The sequence below is a fragment of the Cibotium barometz genome, chromosome 36 (assembly GCF_041138505.1).
Source record: "Cibotium barometz isolate CiBa-2024 chromosome 36, ASM4113850v1, whole genome shotgun sequence".
In the NCBI taxonomy this organism is placed as follows: Eukaryota; Viridiplantae; Streptophyta; class Polypodiopsida; order Cyatheales; family Cibotiaceae; genus Cibotium; species Cibotium barometz.
This window is the reverse complement of record NC_141081.1, coordinates 49,036,616-49,059,799: the sequence shown is the minus strand read 5'-3', so window position 1 is coordinate 49,059,799 and position 23,184 is coordinate 49,036,616. Positions and strand designations below refer to the sequence as shown.

The 23,184-nt window shown below is 40.5% G+C and overlaps 1 protein-coding gene across 1 annotated transcript; it reads right to left on the bottom strand.

The window, feature by feature from the left end:
• Positions 1–7,330: 7,330 nt before the first annotated feature.
• Positions 7,331–8,006, bottom strand: LOC147617998 (large ribosomal subunit protein eL27-like). Its single transcript, XM_086776256.1, has one exon. The coding sequence runs from the start codon at positions 7,948–7,950 to the stop codon at positions 7,543–7,545; it is 408 nt and encodes a 135-aa protein (XP_086632382.1). The 5' UTR covers positions 7,951–8,006; the 3' UTR covers positions 7,331–7,542.
• Between the last annotated feature and the right edge of the window lie 15,178 nt (positions 8,007–23,184).

Here is a 23,184-nt window from a genome sequence, read left to right as displayed (position 1 = left end):
ATGCAATTTGACATGACTCAGACCACACAAAACCTTTGTTTTTCTTAGTTAGCTCGGTTAGAGGACTCACAATTTTAGAAAAATTCATAATATGCGCTCTCTCATACTGTGCTGATCCTATAAAGCTCCTCACATCTCTCACAGTCTGGTATTGGCCAATCTACAATTGCTTTTACCTGCTCAGGGTCTATATGAATTCCCTCTTTAGATATAACCCTTCCCAAATACACAATTTGATCTCTTGCAAAGAAACACTTACTCATTTTTGCATACAAATGATGCTCACGCAGAATTTCAAGAGTTTTCTTAAGATGTTCATCATGTTCCACTTCGTTCTTTGAGTACACAAAAATATCATCCAAAAAGACCAAAATGAAATCATTAAGAAAGGGATGAAAAATATTATTCATTAAGCACATGAATGTAGCAGGCGCATTTGTCAATCCAAAAGCCAATACAATAAACTCATAATGCCCATAACGTGTACGAAAAGCAGTTTTAGGTATATCCTCTTCCTTGATTCTAATCTGGTGGTATCCAGATCGTAGATCAATCTTTGAAAAGACTTTCGCACCACTGAGTTGACTTGACAACTCATCGATGTGCGGAAGGGGATATTTGTTTTTAATTGTTTGCTTGCCGATAATCTATGCAAAGTCTGTACGTCCCATCCTTCTTCTTTTGGAATAGAACGGGACTACCCCAAGGAGACACGCTAGGTCTAATAAGCCCTTTCTTCAAACGGTCATCCAATTGAAGTTTTAGTTCTTTCAGCTCTTCTATGTGGAACCTATAAGGAGCCCGAGAATAAGGTTTTGTTCCCTGGTAAATGTCTATCCCATGATCCAATGATCTAGGAGGAGGCATACCTGGAAGGTCATCAGGAAAAACGTCCTTGAATTCATCAAGGAGTTTCTCCACATACGGTGGGTTTTCCCCCCCTTTCTGTTCAGGTTTCAATTCATTAGCAAAAATCAAAAAAGTTTCACATCCTTGCCTAAGTCCCCTTATCAGTTTCATGGGACCGAAATGATTAGTGACTTAGAATCCCTTCCTTCCCCAAGAATAGTGTGACTACTCCCATCTGTGTGCTTAAAAGTGATTTTCTTTTCTTCACAATCAATAAGCACGTGATTTTCAGTCAACCAATCCATGCCTATCATCACATCATGCACGCCCATATCAATCACATAAAAATTACCTGTGTGATTTTGACCGTTCAAAACAAAAGACAGATTTTCAATATGCCCTTTGGTAAAACTTTTATAACCGCTAGCTAATTCCACAGGTCTTTTAATTTCTTAATTCACTTTCAGATTCAGATTCTTTACCAATTTAGAAGACAGAATACAATGTGTGCTGCCAGAATCAATTAGAAAATTCAATTTTTAATTTTTAACTTTTCCCATGAATTTAATCACAGCTGCCTTCCGATGATGAACAGAAGTAGTAAAACATCGCAGAGGAGGGTCAAATAACTTACCTTTGTCATCAGCATCATCAATTGTCTCCACCTTAGCCATCTTGGCTTGCACAACCTTGTCAATTTCCTTGTTGGGACATTTATATGTACAATGCCCTTGTTCCTCGCACACAAACCGAGCCTTCGAGCTCTCTCAAGGAACTCAGGATCTTGCTGCCAACGAACTGCTGCTTCTTCTGATTCTTTTCTCGATTACCATTACCAGTTCTCGAGTTTAGCCCTCGTCGTTGTTGCTTTATTATCTTGTCGATTTGGGTTGGGCGGATTTGGCAGATTTCGAGGATTTGTTGTAGCAGGACAGTGTCCCATTTGAATCACCCTCATCGATGCTCTTCTTTGATGAAACCTCTCCATCTTCTCATAGTTTTCGGCCTTAGCTACAGCATCTAGGAAATTAAGACAGCCCGCACCTTTAACTTGGAACTTCAGTTCTTCACGCAGGCCTTCAATAAACTTCATCTTCAATGCGTCACCCGTCACCTCCTGTGCGTACTTGTGAAGGCACAAAAATCGCTCTTTGTACTCGTCAGACATTGAGGTCGTGCTTATCTGCTTCATGCTGCTTGAAACCGTAAAACTCCATTTTGTGTTCCATATTGTAGTGAGGTGAACAGTACCTCTTCTCAGCTTTGGCTCGAAATTCTTGCGATGCAACCGTACTGGCGCGTGTCCTGGTCTGCATGTAGGACTTTACCAGAGCTTGGCCACGCTTCATCGTTATCTCAGAAGCCGGGTGTGCAAAATCGCCTTAATTTGTGGACAAAAAAAAAACAAAAAAGAAGTCTAATTCTTGTCGTTCACGATATTCTTGGTTGTCTTTTGGCTATTCTTGTAGGATGCGTACTTTTGGGGAATCTTTTTCACCAACTCGATTTTTTTGGCTGGTGGAGTTTGATTCAACCGAATGGCACTTTACCGTAAAGCATGCATGTCATGCACCTAACGGATTGACACGCCCCAATTCAATAAATTGGGGAGGTCTGATTGTGATCGGGATTGTGAATGTGAGTGCAAATGCAAATGTGATTGCGAGTGTGAGTGAGACAATACATGTATCTAGAAAGCTCGGGGGTGGTCGGGAGGTTTTGATCAAGCTCATATCTATTGTAATTCTTGAAGAATAAAGATTCTCTGTTTGGCTCTGCTATATCCGTGCACTCTGTTATTCTTCTTTTTCTCTCTGTCAAAGTCTCTCTTTGTTGATTCGCGTGACAAGTGGTATCAGAGCAGCTTTTGATCCAACGGAGATGGAAGCTTATGAGCAACGACTGAAGGAACAAGACAAACTCATTAAACGACTTATGCAAGACCTTAACAGAGAAAGAGCAGGCAGAGGAGTGAATGAAGACGCAGGTATTTCGATTGATTTAAATGAGGAAAGTGATTCGTTGCCGCCTCCACAACCGAATGGGGCGAATAAGAAGGCTGACCTGCGAAGACGAAAGAGGAAGAGAGACGACTATGAAGACGAAAGAGGAAGAGAGACGACTATGAAGACGAAGATGCAGGTGAGGCTGCATTGCTATAGGTTTTTAAGAAAGCAAAATTAAATGAGTTTGATGGCATAAAGAAGACATGCAAAAATCTTGAGACTGGATCGAGGAATTGGAGGATTTCTTTGCATTGTGGGAATTCTCGGAAAAGGCCAAGGCGAAGATTGCCAGCTTGAACAAGGGGAAACTATCCAAAAGTATGTGGACAAGTTTTGGGATGCACATCTCAAAGCCACTGTCTTCAAAAGGATAGATTTTCTTGAGCAAAAGCAACAATTTTGTGCTGGTCTTCCTGAAGACATGAAGATTTATGTCAATGCACAAAAGCCCCAGACTATCTCTGAATAGGGATTGGCTATGATTCTATCTTGCTAATAAAGAAAAATTCAATGTATAATTTCTTTCACCAAGGAAGTAGGTTCCTCCTGGACAAGGGTTGTCAAGTGAAAGGTGTTTTGTCACTTCAAAATGTTGACCAAGGGTCTAGCTTTAGGTGTGGGCTTGGTGAACCGAATGAGACGAAGTGGTCATGGCGACCTCTATCTTACATGGGTGTAATTTGTTATAAAAAAAACTTTAAGAATATATAACTGTTTATGTTAGCAAAAAATTGATAATATATTTTTATTTTCTATAAATTTTTAATCAAAGAAATTGATGATGTGGAGGGTAGTGATGTGGCAAATTGTATGATGTAGCTGGCATCTTGGGTGATGTGACATTGGCACCTCAGCAAATGATATGTGATGTGGTAACCTAAAGATGACATGGTTTTACCACCTCAAATAGTGACATGGCAATACATAATGCCATGTAGGACGACACAATGTTGAGTTGGTAGTGCCACCTCAAATAGTGACATGGCAGCACACACTACCACATAGGACACAATGTTGAGTTGGCAATGTCATCTCAAATAGTGACTTGGCAACACACACTGCCATGTAGGACACAATGTTGAGATGGCATGATGACAAGGCATGCTGACTAGGATATTTGCTGATGTGGAATTGCTGACTTGGACATTGGATGACCTAACTTGGGCAAAGGGGTGAAAAGACTAAAATTAGCAAATCATGGCTTTTTGGTAGCCAAATTTTTTTTCACATGCTTGAAATGACAAGATCTTTGATGCATGACAAAATGGTAATGAAATGAAGAAGGTACAAATTTCTAGAACTTTTATTTTAAACTTTTGAGTCTGCGTTAATTTTCAACTCGAGCTACAGAACAAACCACAATGCCAAAGAGAATGGATTACATGGTCACACTGTACACGTAATAAGGTTCACTTTCATAATTAGAACCAACTTAGAAATGTTTAGATCTTGAGATATGGTGCACACAAACTAGGTAGTTCATTTTGAGATAAAAATTCATGAAAATTAAATATAAAAAATATTTAAATAACTCAAAAAAATTCTAATAAATCAAGTTAAGCTCTATACAATGTACTCATTTTATGTACAAATTTTGAGAGCCATTAGAATCTTTAATGTGAAGTTATGAGCTTGTCTAGGCAAATATAACAATACAGTAAAAGTGCATAACCTGCGTACCTGACATTATGGCGTGCACTACTAGAAGGTGAAAAACACATTGTTTCTCAAAGAAAATCATGCCATTTGGTTATCTACTATGTTGGTAATGTGAACAAATTACCTTGACACATGTATCTAATTTAAATCGTTCAAAATTGGGTCTACAAGTTGCAAAACACCTATTTTCAGGCTTTTGTCCGCCAGGCGCAACTACTCAAAGTGGGTCACCTCTATCATGCTACCACCCACGCGTTCCCACATTTGGTATCGAATGGTGATGAAACTCTACACGCGGGTCCATTCCATCCCCATGGACACCCTTGCAAAGTTTCATCCCCATCCAACATCAAATAGTGTCATTGCCAGCGGTCCTATCCCCATTTTTTCAAACCAAAACATGAGCGTTCCCTACATGAAAAATGGGGATTTTGGGTGCACGTGTTCCCACATTCGGTGTCAGATGGTGACGAAACTTTTCATTGACATCCATCCCATTCCCGTGGACACTCGTGCAAAGTTTCATCCCCATCCAATACCAAATGTGTCATCGCCAGTGCCCCTATCCCCCATTTTTTCAAACCAAAACATGCGTGTTCCCTACATGAAATATGGGGATTTGGGTGTGTTCCCACATTCGATGTCGGATGGCAACAATGAAATTAAGCATGTGGGTCCATCCCATCCCCATGGACACCCGTGCAAACTTCATCCCCATCCAACACCAAATGTACCATCGTATCCCCACTTTTTCCAACCAAAACATGTGTGTTTCCTACCTAAAAAATGGGCATTTGGATGCACATGTTCCCATATTCGGTGCCCGATGATGATGAAACTTTTCATGCGGGTCCATCCCATCCCCATGGACACTCGTGCAAAGTTTCATCCCCATCCGACACTAAATATGCCAGCGCCAGTGCCCCTATCCCCATTTTTGCCAATCAAAACATGTGCATTCCCTACAACGTGAAAAATGGGGATTCGCCATATCCCAACACAAAGAGACCGTACGTATATATGATGAAGGAAGGATCAATTCCTAGGGTGTGATAAAGAGAATCTCATATTAAAGTGCAAAAGAACAAAGAGAGGCCAAGGAGAGATCTAGAGCATAAGAATCTATGTTTGCTAGGAACCCATGACTCGTAGCCACAAAACTATTTGAGGATCTATGGGGAAAAGGATCATCTCTTCACATGAGGAGGACATACAATAGATATGGGTGGTATAAGAGGTTACTTAGCCACATTCTACATAGATTGGCCTAGAACACTTGAATGATCATTTTCAAAAATATAGTTATCTCATATATGGAAAACCAGAATAGGGGCTAAAGGGATGAAGGGAGAAAAGATGAACAAGTGTCTGCAAATAATTATTGCCACAAAGTAGGCTTAATGGACAGGCAATTCTACCTTGATTACCTTGAATGTTGATGAAGGAATAACAAAGGCATGTAAGCAAGCTCATCTTGGAGTTCTATTATTTGGGATGCATGCATTGTTGCAAAGAAGAATTTATGATCAATAATACATTAAGTGGCTTGAAATCTTGCAATTGGCACAAGCTTTTATACTTTGTGATGCAAATTTCCAAAAATGCTCCCAATTTCAAAAAATACTTGCCTCAGAAAAGACAAGAGAGCCACAATTTTCAAGATTGTTGTAGTGGTGCGATATCAAACAAGGAAACAAGAAAAGGTAAGTTGTATGAAGTAATCATCATTTCTAAGACCTCCCATCTAATAAAAATCTTAACCATGTAAATACAGCTACTTTTTTATGTTGTTGAGATGAAGTTATCCATGGGTGATGGATATTGTTCCTCCATAGATTTTCTAAGAGATTCATCAATTGTTTAGAAATGGGGTGGCTTGTAAATGTCACATATGCAATGGCTATAGTTACAAAAAGATAGTGTTGGACTCATTGGGGCAGGCCTCAAGGACCAAGCATTGAGAGATTGATGGATGTGTCCTTGCATGATAGAATCAATAAAAAATTTATCTTAAACTCATTTGAAATAGAAAAATGGATTAAGAAAAGGTACAGTATAGTCAAGATTTAAAGGACCCAAGCTTCCTTATAGTGTAGGAAGAGTTGGACAAGTCAAGGGTTGAGAGAGGGTGCTATGATAAAATGATCTTGCACACACTCCAAAATTTTGTTCTTTGATGCATTGAGCTCTAAAGGGTACTTTCATCCATTGATTTAGCTACTCAAAGTTAAAAGACTTGGATCTCCAAGGAGAGTCAAAAGAAGGGTAGTTGAGCCAGAACTAGAGCTCCCACAACCCAACTAGTTGAACCACCTTCTACTCCTAGACAAGGCCCCATTAATTGACAAAGATGAAAATATTTTTTAAAAGAAATAAACATTTTTGGGTGATGGATCTAACTTACGAATAGATAGTACTATGACAATGTACGGTGCCATTTTAAGAAACTAACACTAAGATATCTCTTGCTTTCTATATCTCTCTCCCTCTCTCTTTATTTCTATCTCTCTCTATCAACTTACATAGCCTTAATTTTTTATGCAACTTATAAGGCTTCCAAAATAATAGAACAATGTGAGAACTAATTCTCACGATGGCCTGCCAATAAAATTATTTTTTATTTTATGAGTAAAAGGTCATTCAATTTTATTTTTTAAAAGGTATTATTTTTAAGCTCTTACTAGCCAAAATCCAAATTGATTGACGAGGCTCTCTCTCTCTCTCTCTCTCTCTCTCTCTCTCTCTCTCTCTCTCTCTCTCTCTCTCTTTTTTTTTAAAGATGAACAAACCATGAATTTCAACAACTCCAGACCTAATGGCCCAAACAAACAAAGCCATTGCACATACCCCTCATCTGAGTACTAAAAACCTAACCATTACAATGATAAAGATGGGACAATTGAGTGAGTCCGTGTCTTCAAATACCTTCGCACCTCACAATTTAACCAAAAACCTCAACATCAATGTTTCTGTCACTCCTGCGACTAGTACGTTATCTCTTAGCCTTGTGTCAGCAACCAAAACTGGCCTAAAATCGCAACTTCGAGAAAAACCATCTGTTCTTCCCAGTTTTAAACCTTTCTTCAAATATAGCTTTGGTCTCCTTTCTTGTCTCTACCCTCTTTGTTTTTGAGTCAAGCTTCTCGGGAGTGACAACGTTTTTCAGATCTACATCCAGAGTGTACCTGGTTGGCATAATATGGTTATAGTTGACAACTTTAATAAAAGGCTTCAAGCGTGATCGCTTGGCAATCTTCTTCTGGGAGGCCTTCTTGATGACCTTTCTAGGGTATTTGTCAATGCCGGCGACGAGGGCGTGGCCGTAGGGGCGGCTCTGCGTGCCATCGTCGAAGTTCTTGACGATGACCGCCTTCCGGCCTGCGAATCGGCCCTGCAGCACAACCACCACCTTGTTCGCCTTCAAAAACTTCACCATCCTGCCCTCCCTCTAGCTGTGGCGGCAACCCGAGACTCAGAAACACAATAAACCCTTGCGCCTCTCTCTCTTTCTCTCTCTCTCTCTCTCTCTCTCTCTCTCTCTCTCTCTCTCTCTCTCTCTCTCTCTCTCTCTCTCCCCTACAAATTATATATATATAAATGGGCATTTTATAGTTTTCTTTTATTTCTATCTAATCTTAAGAGAATATTTCTTTTTCCCTTGAAAATAAAATTGATGAAAAGCCATTTTTTTCTAGTAAATATTGAATAGTCTCTCTCTCTCTCTCTCTCTCTCTCTCTCTCTCTCTCTCTCTCTCTCTCTCTCTCTCTCTCTCTCTCTCTCTCTCTCTCTCTCTCTCTCTCTCTCTCTCTCGCTCACTCTCTAAATTTTCTATGTATCTGTATAGAAATAAAGAAGATCTATTTTGGCCAGGGGTGGATTAAATCTTGGCATCCGGCTTTAAATGTTTTGGCCATGTGTTAATTAGATTAGGCATCCTATGCCCACCCTTTTTGGGACCCCTTCTATCTCTTCACACACCCCTACAAGTGCCCACCCCATGCACCATGGCCGTTTCCCCACCTAACATAGAAGACCGCAGAGAGAGAGAGAGAGGGAGAGAGAGAGAGAGAGAGGGGGCGTTGGAGGTCGATGCCCAAATAGAGAGAGAACTACTCGCCTTCACTTAAATAAAAGACTTAACCTTCAAAAACACAAACACGAAGAGAAAAAGTTGAGAGAAGGGAGCTAGAACGCTCCTACACAGAGAGATTCTCGAGCCCCAAAAATCGTGGCACGATTCAACTTTGAAGATGCATGTGATACTTCTTTCTGCCCACGCGTCAAGTAGCTGTATGCTTCTTTCAACCCACGTGCCAGTCTTCACGTTTTCTTCTCACGCGCGGGCCAGTCTTCACATTTCCTTCTCACGCTTTTTCCCTTGCGACTCGATCTTTTCTCTCTCCCAAAAAGCGATCAAAAGTGGTCAAAAACTTGCTTTTGGATGCAAAAAGCTTGCTTTTTAGCCTCTATATATATGGAAACTTCCTCTTCTCCATACTAGGAGACCACTTTCTATCGCTTTTGACTTTGGTCAAACCTAGTCAAATCTAGTCAAACAATGAATTCTATTGCTTTTTCTTCTTCTTCTTCTCCTCTTAATGCGAAAACTTAAGGTTTTGATCCGTGAAGAAGGTTTCTCTCTCTTGGATCGAGATTTCTTGTAGAAAACCCCTTTCTCAAGAGGGGATTTTCATGGATCTCCTGTAGTCTTTGTGTGAGATAGCAAACAAGTCGAAAGTCTTTATCCTTCACCGCCTCGCTTCAAAGATCCCGCGATCTCTTCAATCTCTACTTGTTATTCTTACGTTCTTATCATGCTCTGTATCTAGATTCCCAAGCTCTACTTGTTATTCTTACGTTCTTATCATGCTCTGTATCTAGATTCCCAAGCTCTACTCTGATACGAATGTAACTCACCTTCACTTAAATAAAAGACTTAACCTTCAAAACACAAACACGAAGAGAAAAAGTTGAGAGAAGGGAGCTAGAATGCTCCTACACAGAGAGATTCTCGGCATTTCTTTACTTTCCACAAGCTCGATCTCCATGACCACTTGATCTCTGCGATCACTAGAGATGCCTGATTACAAGACTGGGGGCTTCTTCCCTTTATAAGGCCACCCTTGTGCTTTTTTAAAAGAGGTCCGCTTTGTTACATAATAATAGGACTTCAAAATAAAGCTCTAAGCTTTATTTTGCTTTTTAATTTTAACTCTCTCTCTCTCTCTTACTTTCTTTCTCTCTCTAACTTCAAAGAATAGCTTTTTAATAAATCGTGAGATTCAACTTTGAAGATGCGTGCGATACTTCTATCTGCCCACACGTCAAGTACCCACGCGTCTGTCTTCACATTTCCTTCACACTTTTCCCCTTGCAACTTTGTCCACATGCTTCTGCTTTCTGCCCTCGCATGCTCTCAACAGATCGTGCGCGAACAGATCATGCGCTGCTTGGTGACATATGTGCACTCAGAAAAGATTGCCATGAAAAAAGAGGAATCGAACTCAAGACCCTACTCTGCAGAGGAATCGAACTCAAAAAAGATTGTCATGAAAAAAGAGGAATCGAACTCAAGACCCTACTCTGCAGAGTGGGAGGTTGTCATAACATACAAAGGCATTGAGAAAATGAGGGTGCCAAGATAGAGAAAAGAGAACAAGATTGAGAGGGAGAGGGAGAGGGAGAGGAAGAGAGGTCACACCCGACTACTCACATCATGAAATCAACGCTCTCCTACCTTATTTACCTTGATAAAACTACTTCTCCTAAGCCACCAGTCCTTTGTGCTCCTCTGAGATCCCAACCACACAGCTCTCCGCCCTTCCGGACTTACCTTGATACGACAAAAACTCCTCTCCCAAGCCACCATCGTCTTTTTGCTCCTCTGTACTCTGCATCACACCGCAAAGATACACACGCAAGCTCCTCTTTCCAAATCCGTCTCCTTCCCCTACTACTATAAGCAACTCACCTTGATACAACTACCACTATTCTCCTAAGCCATCGCCTTTGTGCTCCTCTGCATTGTGCCTTGATATGCATACCACTCTTCCCTAAACCACCATCGCCTTTGTGCTCCTCTGTATCAGACCCCAATGACACATACACAAGCTCCTCTTTCCAGATCCATCTCCTTCCCCTTCTCATACACAGACACTCTAAGCCACTCATACACACACATGCAAAGACAATGCACCCTCTCTCCCCACCCCCACTTTGTCTACCCAAAATACACTCCCATGTCATATAACTTCATGAAAACAAGGAAAAGAAAATGGGTTGCTCGAGAAGAAAGCCAAAGTAAGAATAAAAACATAAGATTGGTTGTACAAGAGCATAGGAAAAAGTTGTATATGCATAACCTCAATAGTGAGGTGGAAACCTCACAATGGATGCTATTAATCTCTCTAGAATCAGTCTAATCTCATCAATTGTACTTTTGAAATCTACTCGTCAAGATCTTCCCCACATATATATTCCATACTATTGTTCTCTCTCTATTTTTGAGGTTTGTTTTACCAAAAAATTACCAATGATGGATATATATAACTTCTCATATGACCAACAGCAGTAAAAGCAACTCAAAAGAAACAGATATGATATGATGATAAGACTTCTACACGTGTGAATGTGCACACCACACCAACCTATTAGAGCACCCTGCTATAACCGAACTCCCCCCCCCCCAAAACAAGAAAACAAAATTCTTTACCATAGGCGCTAACTTCCATTGAGTAAACAGCTCTACTTCAACAACCAAAACCTTCATCCGCAGAGACAAGCACAAAAACCTTCATCTTGCTCTTCTCTGCAGAGACGAGCTCCCAAAATTCCTAGACACAAATGCTTACTTCCCAAAATATTAACTCCAAAATTACTAGCCACCCACCACTAAGTGCAATTGTACAATGCCATTATGTTGAAAGAGCAAAATTGATTACTCTTTAACAACAAAACCAAAACACTGTGTTGCTTACTCAATAATAGCCGACTCTTAAGCTAAGCTCTACAAGAACGATAGTAGCATGATACATAATTTTACTTCCATTTCACTCCGTAAGAGTAGAAGGTGCTGCACCAAATCCTCCTCCTCCACGTCCAAAACCTGGTCATCCACCAGGACCACCCTGGAAAACACAAAAAGCACATGTGGAATAAGTGCACTTCTTTGCACGAAAAACACTGCGAAACAAAAACAAAATGTCATAGCAACCACCCTTACACAACGCAGAGAGACGATCAACCAAAAGTGAGAAAGAAATGAATGCAGTCACACACACACGCACGCGCGGTAAGACGATTATGAAGGAAAGAATGCCGAACAAGGAACCAACAACTGAACCAAAACAAGACATGTGCAATACTTATACCCTGAATGAAGGTTGGAACCCCTCGGGGGGTGCTCCCCCCTTGTCACCAAATCCACCTGGACCGCGTGGAGGGCCACCGCGATACCCATCCCGGTCTCCATACCTTGGCACCACCTTCACGGGGAGGCCCTCTGCCTAAAACACAAGATTTCAAGATGTGCTGGAGAGAGAGAGAGAGAGAGAGAGAGAGAGAGAGAGAGAGAGAGAGAGAGAGAGAGAGAGAGTAACATCAAAACCCAAAGATTGGTGAAAGAAAATTAGCACAATGATATATGTAAGCGAATAAAACAAGTAAAAACCCAGTCACACACCTTGGTCGGTCACCTGGAGGTCCACCCATAGGCCTGCCTTGGGCCTGGCAAACTTCTTCAGAGTAGCAAGAATGATTTCTGAAGGCAGGATGAGGTAGGTTCGAAGGTACTCAATGCCATCATTAGTCAAGTACCAGTAATAGTGCATCCACACAAAATTCTCTTTCACATACTCCTTGGACTTGAAGCCCTGCATTATAACTTGCAAGTTCGGAACATCAATGTTAGGATGCTTGGGCAGATTGAAGTCCTTCTTTGCATAGAGTACCCCCCTCTAGACACACATACGATTAGAGAGTTGGGTACGTCACAAAACCAAATGTATTCTTGAAAAGACCAAAAACTCAATATGACAAGAGACGCTGGTCCATTATCAATAGTCGATATTTGTACCTTTGAAAAGGTACTTGTAGACTTCCACCCGATTTTTCTTGGAGATCAACTATCGTGCGTAAGTCTACCATGTTCATACAACTTGAAAGCAACTCAAGCTCCAGTTCATCACATACCTCAACATTTTGATTCATCAAATTGTCTACGTAGCCCAAAAAAACCAAGACTGTACAAGTTATCCAGCATGAGAAAATGCCCAAAACTTCTTATGTAATATGAATGACAGGCTCTAAATCTAACCGAACATAATTCACCACTCAGACACAAGACAAAACGGCAAACCTAAAAAGGAAATGACACATGCTTCTATATTTACAAGACTAATTTCTTCATACAAGAAAACTACAATATAAAATATAAGATCATCCATGACATGGACAAGGTATTCCCATCATCACTTCCCGAGATCAGGAGCAAATTAAGTCAAAAAATAGGACACACAAGATGTACTTTGCATGTCCCCTTCGACACAAACAAGCCATCCCTATACATAACTATTACACATGATACGATCAGGTTGTAGAGTGGCAAAGGTTGGCCTTGTGCTAGTCTGTGTTGTCCTGCCTTACAATAGTTAAGAGCATGTCTATTTGCGGCTTGTAGGTGCCAGCCAACGTATCAAATAGAGTAGTAAAAGGCTCTTACAAAAGTGGTCTCCCACATTCTGGTAAACCTCAATAATTAAGTGGTAGATAGGTTATTATTCTTGCAATGTTGTCAAGCAAGTAGTTTGCTTTTGTTTAAGATGTAGCTTTTTTATTCTTGAACAGCTCCACACATAGTGACAATCACAACATGAACCCCTAGCCATGCTGGGCAAGCACGTCCTGATCAAAGTTATCTAACTATCCAAAATGGTGGTATTCAAGAACAAAGCCACAGACAACTAATCGCATTGATGTAACAGCCTGTTTCTAATAGCTAAAAACACTCTAAACATTGGTCCACCTCTAGAGGATGCATGCACAACACGATGTCAATCTTTGAAAACAATATGGATAAGAATGCCATGTGAGTATAGTTTGTATTATATTTCACACAGAGTTACTGATTACTTATGTTCTTTCCAAAATTGAAAGGTTAACTTCCATAGGCCTATCACACATACGAGCCGCCATCACAACCGTGTTATTATCATTCTGATGTGCCACAAGCTGTGGTGGCCATGGAAGGCCTGTATGCACTCAAACCCATCACACAAGCGATCATGTACTATGACCATGTTAGTTGGACATCATACATTGATAAGCCACATGCGCTCCAGTATGCACTCAAACCCATCACATAAGCGATCATGTACTATGAGCATGTTAGTTGGACATCATACACGGATAAGCTGCATGCACTTCGGTAGACAAGATTCCTCAAGAGTATGCTTTGAGCTTGTCGCAGTGGAAAACACATGTGAAAGCATAATCTATCATTTCATGCTCTGAGCCTCAGACAAGCTCATCACCAAAAGACCCCATATCTGAAAGCTTGAAGCTCCAATACTACTACAAAATGGTTTTTAGAAACCTCCAAACACTCGTAGGTGCAATTGTTTTGCCCAGTTCAACCATTAAGGTTGAATTTCACTCCTACGACATTGTTTTGTTGGCCTTTCAGATTTAACATTGTGTAGTCACACGAATGGGATTGCCGCAAGGAATCTAACAAACATGCGTACACGCACACACAATAGCTATTATTATTGAAAAGGTAAAACACTTGTCATACACCATTTCAGTGTGAATGTTAATATCATCACAGGTGGGCAGCAAAAACCCTAGACTAGGGCTACAAATCATGAAAACAGGTCCAAAACCTCAACAAATTACTCTCTCTCTCTCTCTCACACACACACACACACTCTCTCTCTCACACACACACACACACACAAATCCTTCTTACGCACACAAAAACACAAACACAATTGACCCAGTTGCTCCCTCTTACACACACACCTGAAATGCAAGAGAGCTACAGTGAAAGAAAACATACCATGGTGGCGAGGTGGAGATGGCGCCTGCAATCCCTCCTCCTCGCTCTGCTACAACCAATCCTCTTACTTCATTTAGGTTTACAGCCTGAGTATACATGTACGTATTTACTAAACACTCATGTATTATGTATGTTATAACAAAATGTGTATGTGTCAATATAAAAATAAACACTCATGTATGTATGCTATAACAAAATGTGTATGTGTTAATATAAAAATAAATATATGTGTGTTTGTGTGTGTGTGTGTGTGCATGTGTGTGCACACGCACATATGTGTGTATTTACTAAACACTCGTGTATGTCTATATGCATGCATGTCAATGCTAAAACACATGAAGTACACACAAATTGTATGTATCAATGTCAATGTATGTGTGTGTGTGTGTGTGTGTGTGTGTGTGTGTGTGTGTGTGCACCTTCATAACATTAAAAAAAAATTCAGCTTACTAATTAGAAGATGAGAGAGAGAACATAGCAACTAACGAAGAGAGGGGAACTTAAACAAAAAATATCAAAAGAAGAAACACTAAAGCATTTAACTAAAATTATTATGAAAAAACAAAGAATTTTACATTATCTTAATTCCTAAATTAAATGCCAAACTACAAATTAAAGCACTCCAAAAACAAAGCATTGAATGATGAATTATAAGCCTGCATCTTCAAAACCCAACATAGTACAGCCTTAGCTTCACTACTTGTCCAAACATGAAGTAATACCTTATCGTGCATAGCCTAGACAAAACATGAAGTAATACCTTATCATGCATAGCCTAGACAAAAGCTACAACATACTTGCCTCATCAGTGCCCCCAAGAGTAGGTGCAAGTTTCTGGAAAGCAGTAACTACCCGCATGAAATCAGAAAGGGGGACCAAAAGTAGACTCAAATGACTTTCTTAGGGATTAGGGAGCAAAGAGCACAGGAAACCAAGGGGCAGTAACCTAAGAGAAAGGATGTTGGTAAGCAGATGCATAAAGATAAGGGGAAGGGAAAGGAGTAAACCATAGCAGACAAAAATTATGCCTCTATTAATGTTAGCAATGGCAAGAGCCTTAATGGTGGGACCGCTCCCACAAAACAAAAAAATCAAAAAGCACCGTTGAAGGCCAATAGGAAATCAAATATCAAGAGGGAAGCAAGAAGCAGAGGTAAACAATTCAGTGCATTGCTCAATGCTGGTTTGCTAGAAAGTGCGGGACTTGATGTGGCTAAGGTAGACTATGCGCAGGTTGAATGTGGATAGAGTGGTTGGAAAATCTGTTGAGACAATCGGCAATTAGAGCTTTGTTTTCACCTTATTAGCTGGCAAGAGTAAATTAGAAGTGATTTGTAAGATTGGAACGGCTATAGTACGCTGTGTTTTACCCTCAAGTGATGTATCTTTTTACTAATACCAATAAAACATCTTTTTGCATTTTTTTATAAAAGTTTATGGAAACCTAGTCCCAAATTGGAACTTTCTTTATGTGACCAACAAATTGAGTTTCTATTACACTCCAAAGGTGAAGGGCAAACTCGGTCATGATAAAGGCTAGCACTTTAAAAAACAATGTAGAATAGCTCTAAGATTGAACAACAAGAAAATTACAATTAAGTAAGGCATTCAACTAAAAGATAATTCGGCTTCAGTGAGCTCCCCTCTTTTACTACTTATCACTTTAAACATTCAAAGAGAAGAGATGCCAAAATCTTGGGCCTTCTCGATGCTAGCATGTAGCTTGCTTTTGTAGAAAGTTTTTTGTAGAAAGTTTCATGGAGAAAGTTTCAAGTGCACTTCACTAAAGTTCTCAAGGATAACAAAAACTATTATTGAAGGAAGGGGCTATATCACAAAGATCTAGTAGCTCATCATGTGAGTCAAAATGAGCATCACTCTAGGAGAGGTGCAACTAGGCGCTCTCAAAGGTAGTGACATTTTTAGCCTATGTGGATGTAGTTCCAAGCACCTACAATGGTATGGCCTGCTCACCAATATATTATCAGATGGAGATAAGAGGTTTGATAATTGAAAAAAACGAGAGGGAAATCTTCAAACATTGAATACTTTTTTAGTATGAGTATGACAGAACATTTGTAAACTCATGGTCAACCAAAATGTCAACCTGATTCTAAAGGATATGCTTCATGCATATGCGAGTTTTTTTTTAAAGAAATCCAATTGGGAGGAGTACTTGCCACATTTGGGGCTTGTATCTTGGCTATTGACGTGCTTTGTATCTAGCCAATTGACACATAGGCTTCTTCTTTTGCACATCAGGTAGTGTTAAGTTGATAGTTGGGGTTAATAACAATATCAACCATAAAGCAAATTGTCATTGTGAGAAAAGAAATTTGGTTCTTTACAACTACCTTTACTGTTTGATCTAGGAGTAGGGTTTCAACAATGAACACCTCACACAAAAGGAAGAAGAAGCTTGAGAGAACACAACAAGAAGATAATGTATTGTAATAAGTGTACCAAGAAGTGATAACCCTAGACTAGTACATACTAGCTATATGTACATGCCTGGGTAAAAAAACCTCCTAATGAGGGAAAAAGTGCCTTGACAGTCCTAAGTGTGTTCACACTTCACTATCATAAGTGTATGGCAACAAATCCCCCTTGAGAGTGATGATGTGAACGACGAGAGCTGACACCAAATGTATAGGGTAGGTGCCAACTCAAGGAGGACATTCAGTCCACAAAGGGATTAAGCCTAAAGCTTTGTGAAAAGCTTGAAAGTTCCCATGACATAGAGCCTTTATGAAAAGATCCCCAATGTTGTTCTACATTGGCACATAAGCCATGCCGATCTCTCCTGTTGAGAGTCTCTCCCTAACAGCATAAGCCATGCCGATCTCTCCTGTTGAGAGTCTCTCCCTAACAGCATAATGATAGTGCACATCAATGTGCTTTGTGCGAGCATGAAAAGCTGGGTTTCTCAAAACTGCCAATGCGCTCTGATTGTCAATGAAGATGATAGTGGACGAGGATTGTCCAACACCCAAATTAATCCATAAGGTGTATGAGCCAAAGACACTCAACGGTAGTTGTGAATGCTACCTTATACTCAACTTCGCAACGAAATGCGGCCACAATGGGTTGCTTCTTGCTGAGTCATGAGAATTAAGATACATGAATGACCAAGACAAAAAGCAAAAACTACTAGTGGACATGCGTGTGTCCTAACAACCAGCCCAGTCAGAATCTGTAAAAGCATGCAATCCTGGCTCCTTTGATGATCCCCCCTTGGGAAAAACAAGCCAAGGTGTTTTGTGCCCTGTAAATAGCAACAAGATTTGCTTAATAGCCTATCAATGCATTGTATTTAGGCTATGCATAAATCTAATCAACTACAAACTGAATGTCAAGCCGACTATTATACACATTAAAAAGACATCCATCAGCCCAAAAGGGTCCCCAACATCATGAAGACTAAGACATAAGCCTAGTTCCATTGGAGTGGCGACAAGCTTACAGTCTTCAAGTCCAAATCTTCACACCAAAGTCATATCCCCATCAACATGTGACTTAAACTCAATGCCCAAGTAATAGTGCAACAAACATCTCAAAAGCTAATCACAATTGGGACTAAAATACAACAATATGTTCCTCATTTGGATCTATGATTAGCATGTCATCAATATACTATGGAGCTAGGGAGAGCATAGAGAGAGAGAGAGGAGAGATGCACACACAGATGTAGGTGCAGGAGAAGTAGCCTGCTTGTTAGTGATGGGCGGCCAGACTGGACACTAAAGGTACAATGGCCTTTAGTCCCAACAACCTCCCACTTAAAGGCCAGTGTGCCTTTACCAGTGTGCCTTTAAGGGAGGACCATCAGCCATAGAGCTGAATATGTACATGTTAGTGAAGGGTAAGGATAGCTTCACATAATGCCCATCAACTCTCAGTAATGTGCAAACCGCTCGGAGGAAAAACTCTTCATAAGAAGATCTGCAAGGTTATCATCTGTATGTACCTTGAAAAGCTGGATGCGCTTGTCATCAAGCACCTCACGAATGAAATGATACTTCACATCAATGTGCTTCGTCTTTGCATGAAACACTAGATTCCATGCCAACTGGATAGCACTCTGACTATCACAATGCAAAATTGGTACCTCTACTATAATGCCCAAGTCTCCCACTAAACGAGTAAACCATATAGCTTCCTTGTTGCAAGCTTATGATGCTGCAACATATTCCACTGTGGTAGACATAACTGTGCATTTCTGCAAACGAGATATCCATGAAACTACACCACCAGTGAATATAAAGACATAGCTTGAAGTAGACTTTCTGTTGTCCACATTCCCTGCATAATCTGCATTCGTGTAACCAATTACACTTGCTTCTTTGCCTCCAAAACAAATGCACAACCCCTTAGTACCATTCAAGTACCTCATCACACACTGCCTCCCAATGCTTCTTGCCAGGATTAGCCATATATCTGCTATAACTACTCCCACTGCAAATGCAATATCTGGACGTGTAGCAATCATGGCATACATCAAACTACCAACAACTGTAGATGCATAAGGAACCTTGACCATCTCAGCCTTCTCCTCATCTGATTTAGGATAGTCATCTGATTTAGGATAGTCATCTTGGCTAAGTTTCACATATGGAGGCAATGGAGTACTTATTGCCTTCCCCCTCTCCATATTGAAATGCTTGAGTATTCTAGATACATACTCAGTTTGAGACAAATAAAGCAACCTTTTATCCCTATCTCACATGATACGCATGCCGAGAATATGACTGGCTTCTCCCAAATCCTTCATGTTAAAGTTCTCATGCAACTTTGTTTGTAAAGCATCTACTTCATAGGTGTTCTTCCTAGCTATGAGCATATCATCCACATAAAGAATCAAGATCAAAAGACTACCATCGACGGCCTTCTTTGTATAGAGTCAATGATCCACCTCACTCCTTCTATAACCTTGAGACTTCATGAATGCATCAAACTTATGATACCATTCCCTTGGTGCTTGCTTCAAATCATAAAGACTCTTCTTGAGCTTACACACCAAGTTCTCTTTTCCATTCACCTCCTCATGAAGATCACCATGCAAGAACACTGCCTTGACATCCATTTGGACAAGTTCCATGACCTCTCTGGCAACCAAAGCAAGAACACACCGAAGAGTGGTCATCTTGACTACAGGAGAGAAAATCTCATCAAAGTCAACACTCTTCTCTTGCTTGAACCCTTTGACAACTAGTCTAGCCTTGTATGTAGGCCTTCCATCACTCGGTGTGTGACCTTCAACTTATAGACCCATTTGCATGGCAAAGCATGTTTTCCTTTTGGCAAAGGTACCAAGTCCCAAGTTGCATTCTTATGTAAAGAATCCATCTGCATAGCCTTCTCCCACTTAAGCTTGTCATCATGTAACATGCTTCTTTATAACATGAAGGCTCACCACAATCTATCAGCATGACATCCGATGATGGAACATATCTATCTGGAGGATGTGTCACCCTTGTAGACCTCCTCAACGCTGGCTCAACAATGCCACCATTTTGTTCCACTCCATCATGATTCACAAGGGGAAGATTCTCAGCTTGCATACCTTGTGCTTGGTGCCCATCATTCGATGCATTTGGAACTCTATTATGCACAAGTCCATCTTCTTGAATCACCACTCTACGTATCTCAACAGTAGGTATAGGCTTCTTGTGCATCTTCTCTTCGTTGAACACAACATCATGGCTGTGTACAATCTTTCTGGCTTTCGGATCCCACAAAAGATATCCCATTTTGCCAGATTTGCCATATCCAAGAGAATATGCACTTCCTTGACTTCAGGTCAAGCTTATTCCCCATCTCTTTAGGGACATGGCAATATGCTTCACAGCCAAAAACATGAAGATGCCCATAAGACGGAGTTTTCCCAGACCATAGCTCCTTTGGAACCTTCTCATCTAAAGCCTTATTAGGTGACCGATTAATAAGATGAACAGCTGTATTGACAGCATCTGCCCAAAAACCATTAGGTAATCTAGCATTGGACAACATGCTACGAATCCTCTCTTGAATCGTACGATTCATCCTCTCAGCTACTCCATTTTGTGGAGGATTATATGGAGCAGTCAACTCTCTCTTAATGCCCTTCAAGTCACAAAAGTCCTGAAAGGCTTTAGAGACATACTCTCCACTATTATCTGTGTGTAAGCACTTAAGCTTTTGGCTACATTAATTCTCCACTATTATCTGTGTGTAAGCACTTAAGCTTTTGGCTACAGTAATTCTCCACTAGTGCAACAAACTTCTGAAAGGCTTCATCCTTTCACTTAAGAGGATACACCCACACCTTCCTTGTGTAATCATCTATAAACGTAGCAAAATATGAAGCACCTCCCAAAGACATAGTAGGCATGCCCACACACATCAATATGAACCAAATTTAGAGGCTCACTTTTCCTCTTGCCACTTCTTTTATGTGCTGACGTGGTTTGTTTGCCAAACAAACAATGATCATAAATAGAAAAATCTAAAAAATTAAACTCAAGAATATAGCAGAAACGAGACAAGATTTTCATTCCCTTTTGGCTCATATGGCATAACCAGAGATGCCACAAAGAAGTAGACGGTTGCTCGGCTACTGCAATGACATGATTTTTAACACTAGACACATGTACCATATAAAGTGTTCTAGACTTAGAACCACAAGCTACAACAAAAGAACCTTTGGTTATCTTCCATGAACAATCACCAAAAGTAACATGATATCCACCATCATCAAGTTGTCTAGTGCTAACCAAGCTGTGGCACATGTCTCACTTTCTTGAGCATAAACGAAGAACCATTGGCAAATCTAAGATGCACATCTCCCACTCCAACAATCTCATAAGCATAGTCATTGCCCAGTCGTACGCATCCTTTCCTACTTGCATCATACGAAACAAACCACTCTCTATGTGGAGTAACATGAAAAGATGCACAGGAATCAATGATCCAATTTTGTGACAACACATTGTTTGTGGCAACAAGAAATGCATAGTCAAGTGTAGAGGCATAGCAAATGTCACCATCATCACTGCCATGGACAATAGTGTTTGCCTCTTCAACCTTTGCCTTGCCTTTGTCATCCTTCTTGGCATCATCATTTTTTCCACCCAACTTCTTTTGCTCTCTTTTCCACTTGTAGCAATCCTTTTTAACATGGCCTTTCTTGACGCAATGATAGCGCTCAATGTCTTTGTGACCACGAGACTTGCTATGAGATCTGCCTCTCTCAATAGATTTCCCCCTTGCATTAGATCTTCCTCTAACACTAAGAGCATTGCCACCTTTTGAAGCATCAACATTCTTGCAGCTCAGTGAGTAAAGCACTAGCAACATCTGGCATTTTCAGTCCATTCGCGGCTACACTATTACTAATTGTCGTCCTGAAAGTGTCCCAACTCTCTGGCAAAGTAGTAAGTAGAAACATAGCTTTCAACGGATCTACAATTGGAACCTTCTGTGCATGTAAGTGACTAAAGATCGCATTGAATTCATTCAATGCGATCATTCAAATGATCGCATGTAAGTGACTAAAGATCGCATTGAATTCATTCAATGCGATCATTCAAATGATCTGAGACTATCGTCCCTTCCTTCATTCGACAATCCACAAGTTTCTTTAGCCAATAGACTTGAGATGCAGCACTCTGCTTCTCATAAAGATCGCACAACTTGTTCCTTAAATCATATGCACCGCCATCTACTTCTTCGACATTGAAATAGATTGATTTTGACAAAAAGTCTAATGGTAGACTTTGCCAGCTCATCCCAATTATCTTTAGACATATCTTCGGGCTTTGCTCCTTGCAACTTTATCGGCTTAATCTACCTTTTCTGCACTAGAACATCCCAAATTTGCTTCTTCCAATATGAAAAGTTGGTGCCATCTAACTTTTCTATGTTGACCAGAGTGTTCTCTGACGAAGAAGAGGCCATAATTGCTACTCAGAAAACAAGATGTCTAAGCAAAATTCAACAGCAGTATATCGACAATACAAACCATAAAACGGTCGATGCCAAACTGAGAATGACTACCAAACTGACTATTGTCAACGCATCATGAAATCAAATGCATAAACTCACTATTTGTGGGAAACAACTCTGATCAGTGAACGCATAAGTTGTATGATATCAATGCCACATAGCAACTGAGCACATACATACCATACGTTGTCCTGTGTCCACATAATACATACATCTGTCATCCCATAGCCATAAGGCGTATCAGGTCTTTGGCAAGGCTAGTTAAGGGCACACTCTAGTACCTAATCCACCCCAGAGGGGCTTCACAAAAACCTTACTCGGTCCTCACAGATGGATGCACATTAAGACCAGATACATGGTCACCACATAAGATATACATTTAAACCACAATGAGAAAATGCTGATGTAATATCGCCTAGTGGTAGGAACCCACAATGAACATACATAAGCTGTCAATCAATGTCTGCCTGCAAACCACTGTGTGTATGAGGGAAACCTCGCGGGTGAGCCCATCAAGAAACGAGGAATAGTGCCACGCAGGTGTGGAACCGCCGAGACGTAGAAGACTCGCTGTGTGTGTGAGCACACACTCATGTATATGTGGATATAAAACCAAGAGTATCAATGCT

What these genes read in the sequence shown, in the direction of transcription:
- LOC147617998 (XM_086776256.1), bottom strand. Translation starts at nt 7,950, where the DNA reads ATGGTGAAGTTTTTGAAGGCGAACAAGGTGGTGGTTGTGCTGCAGGGC.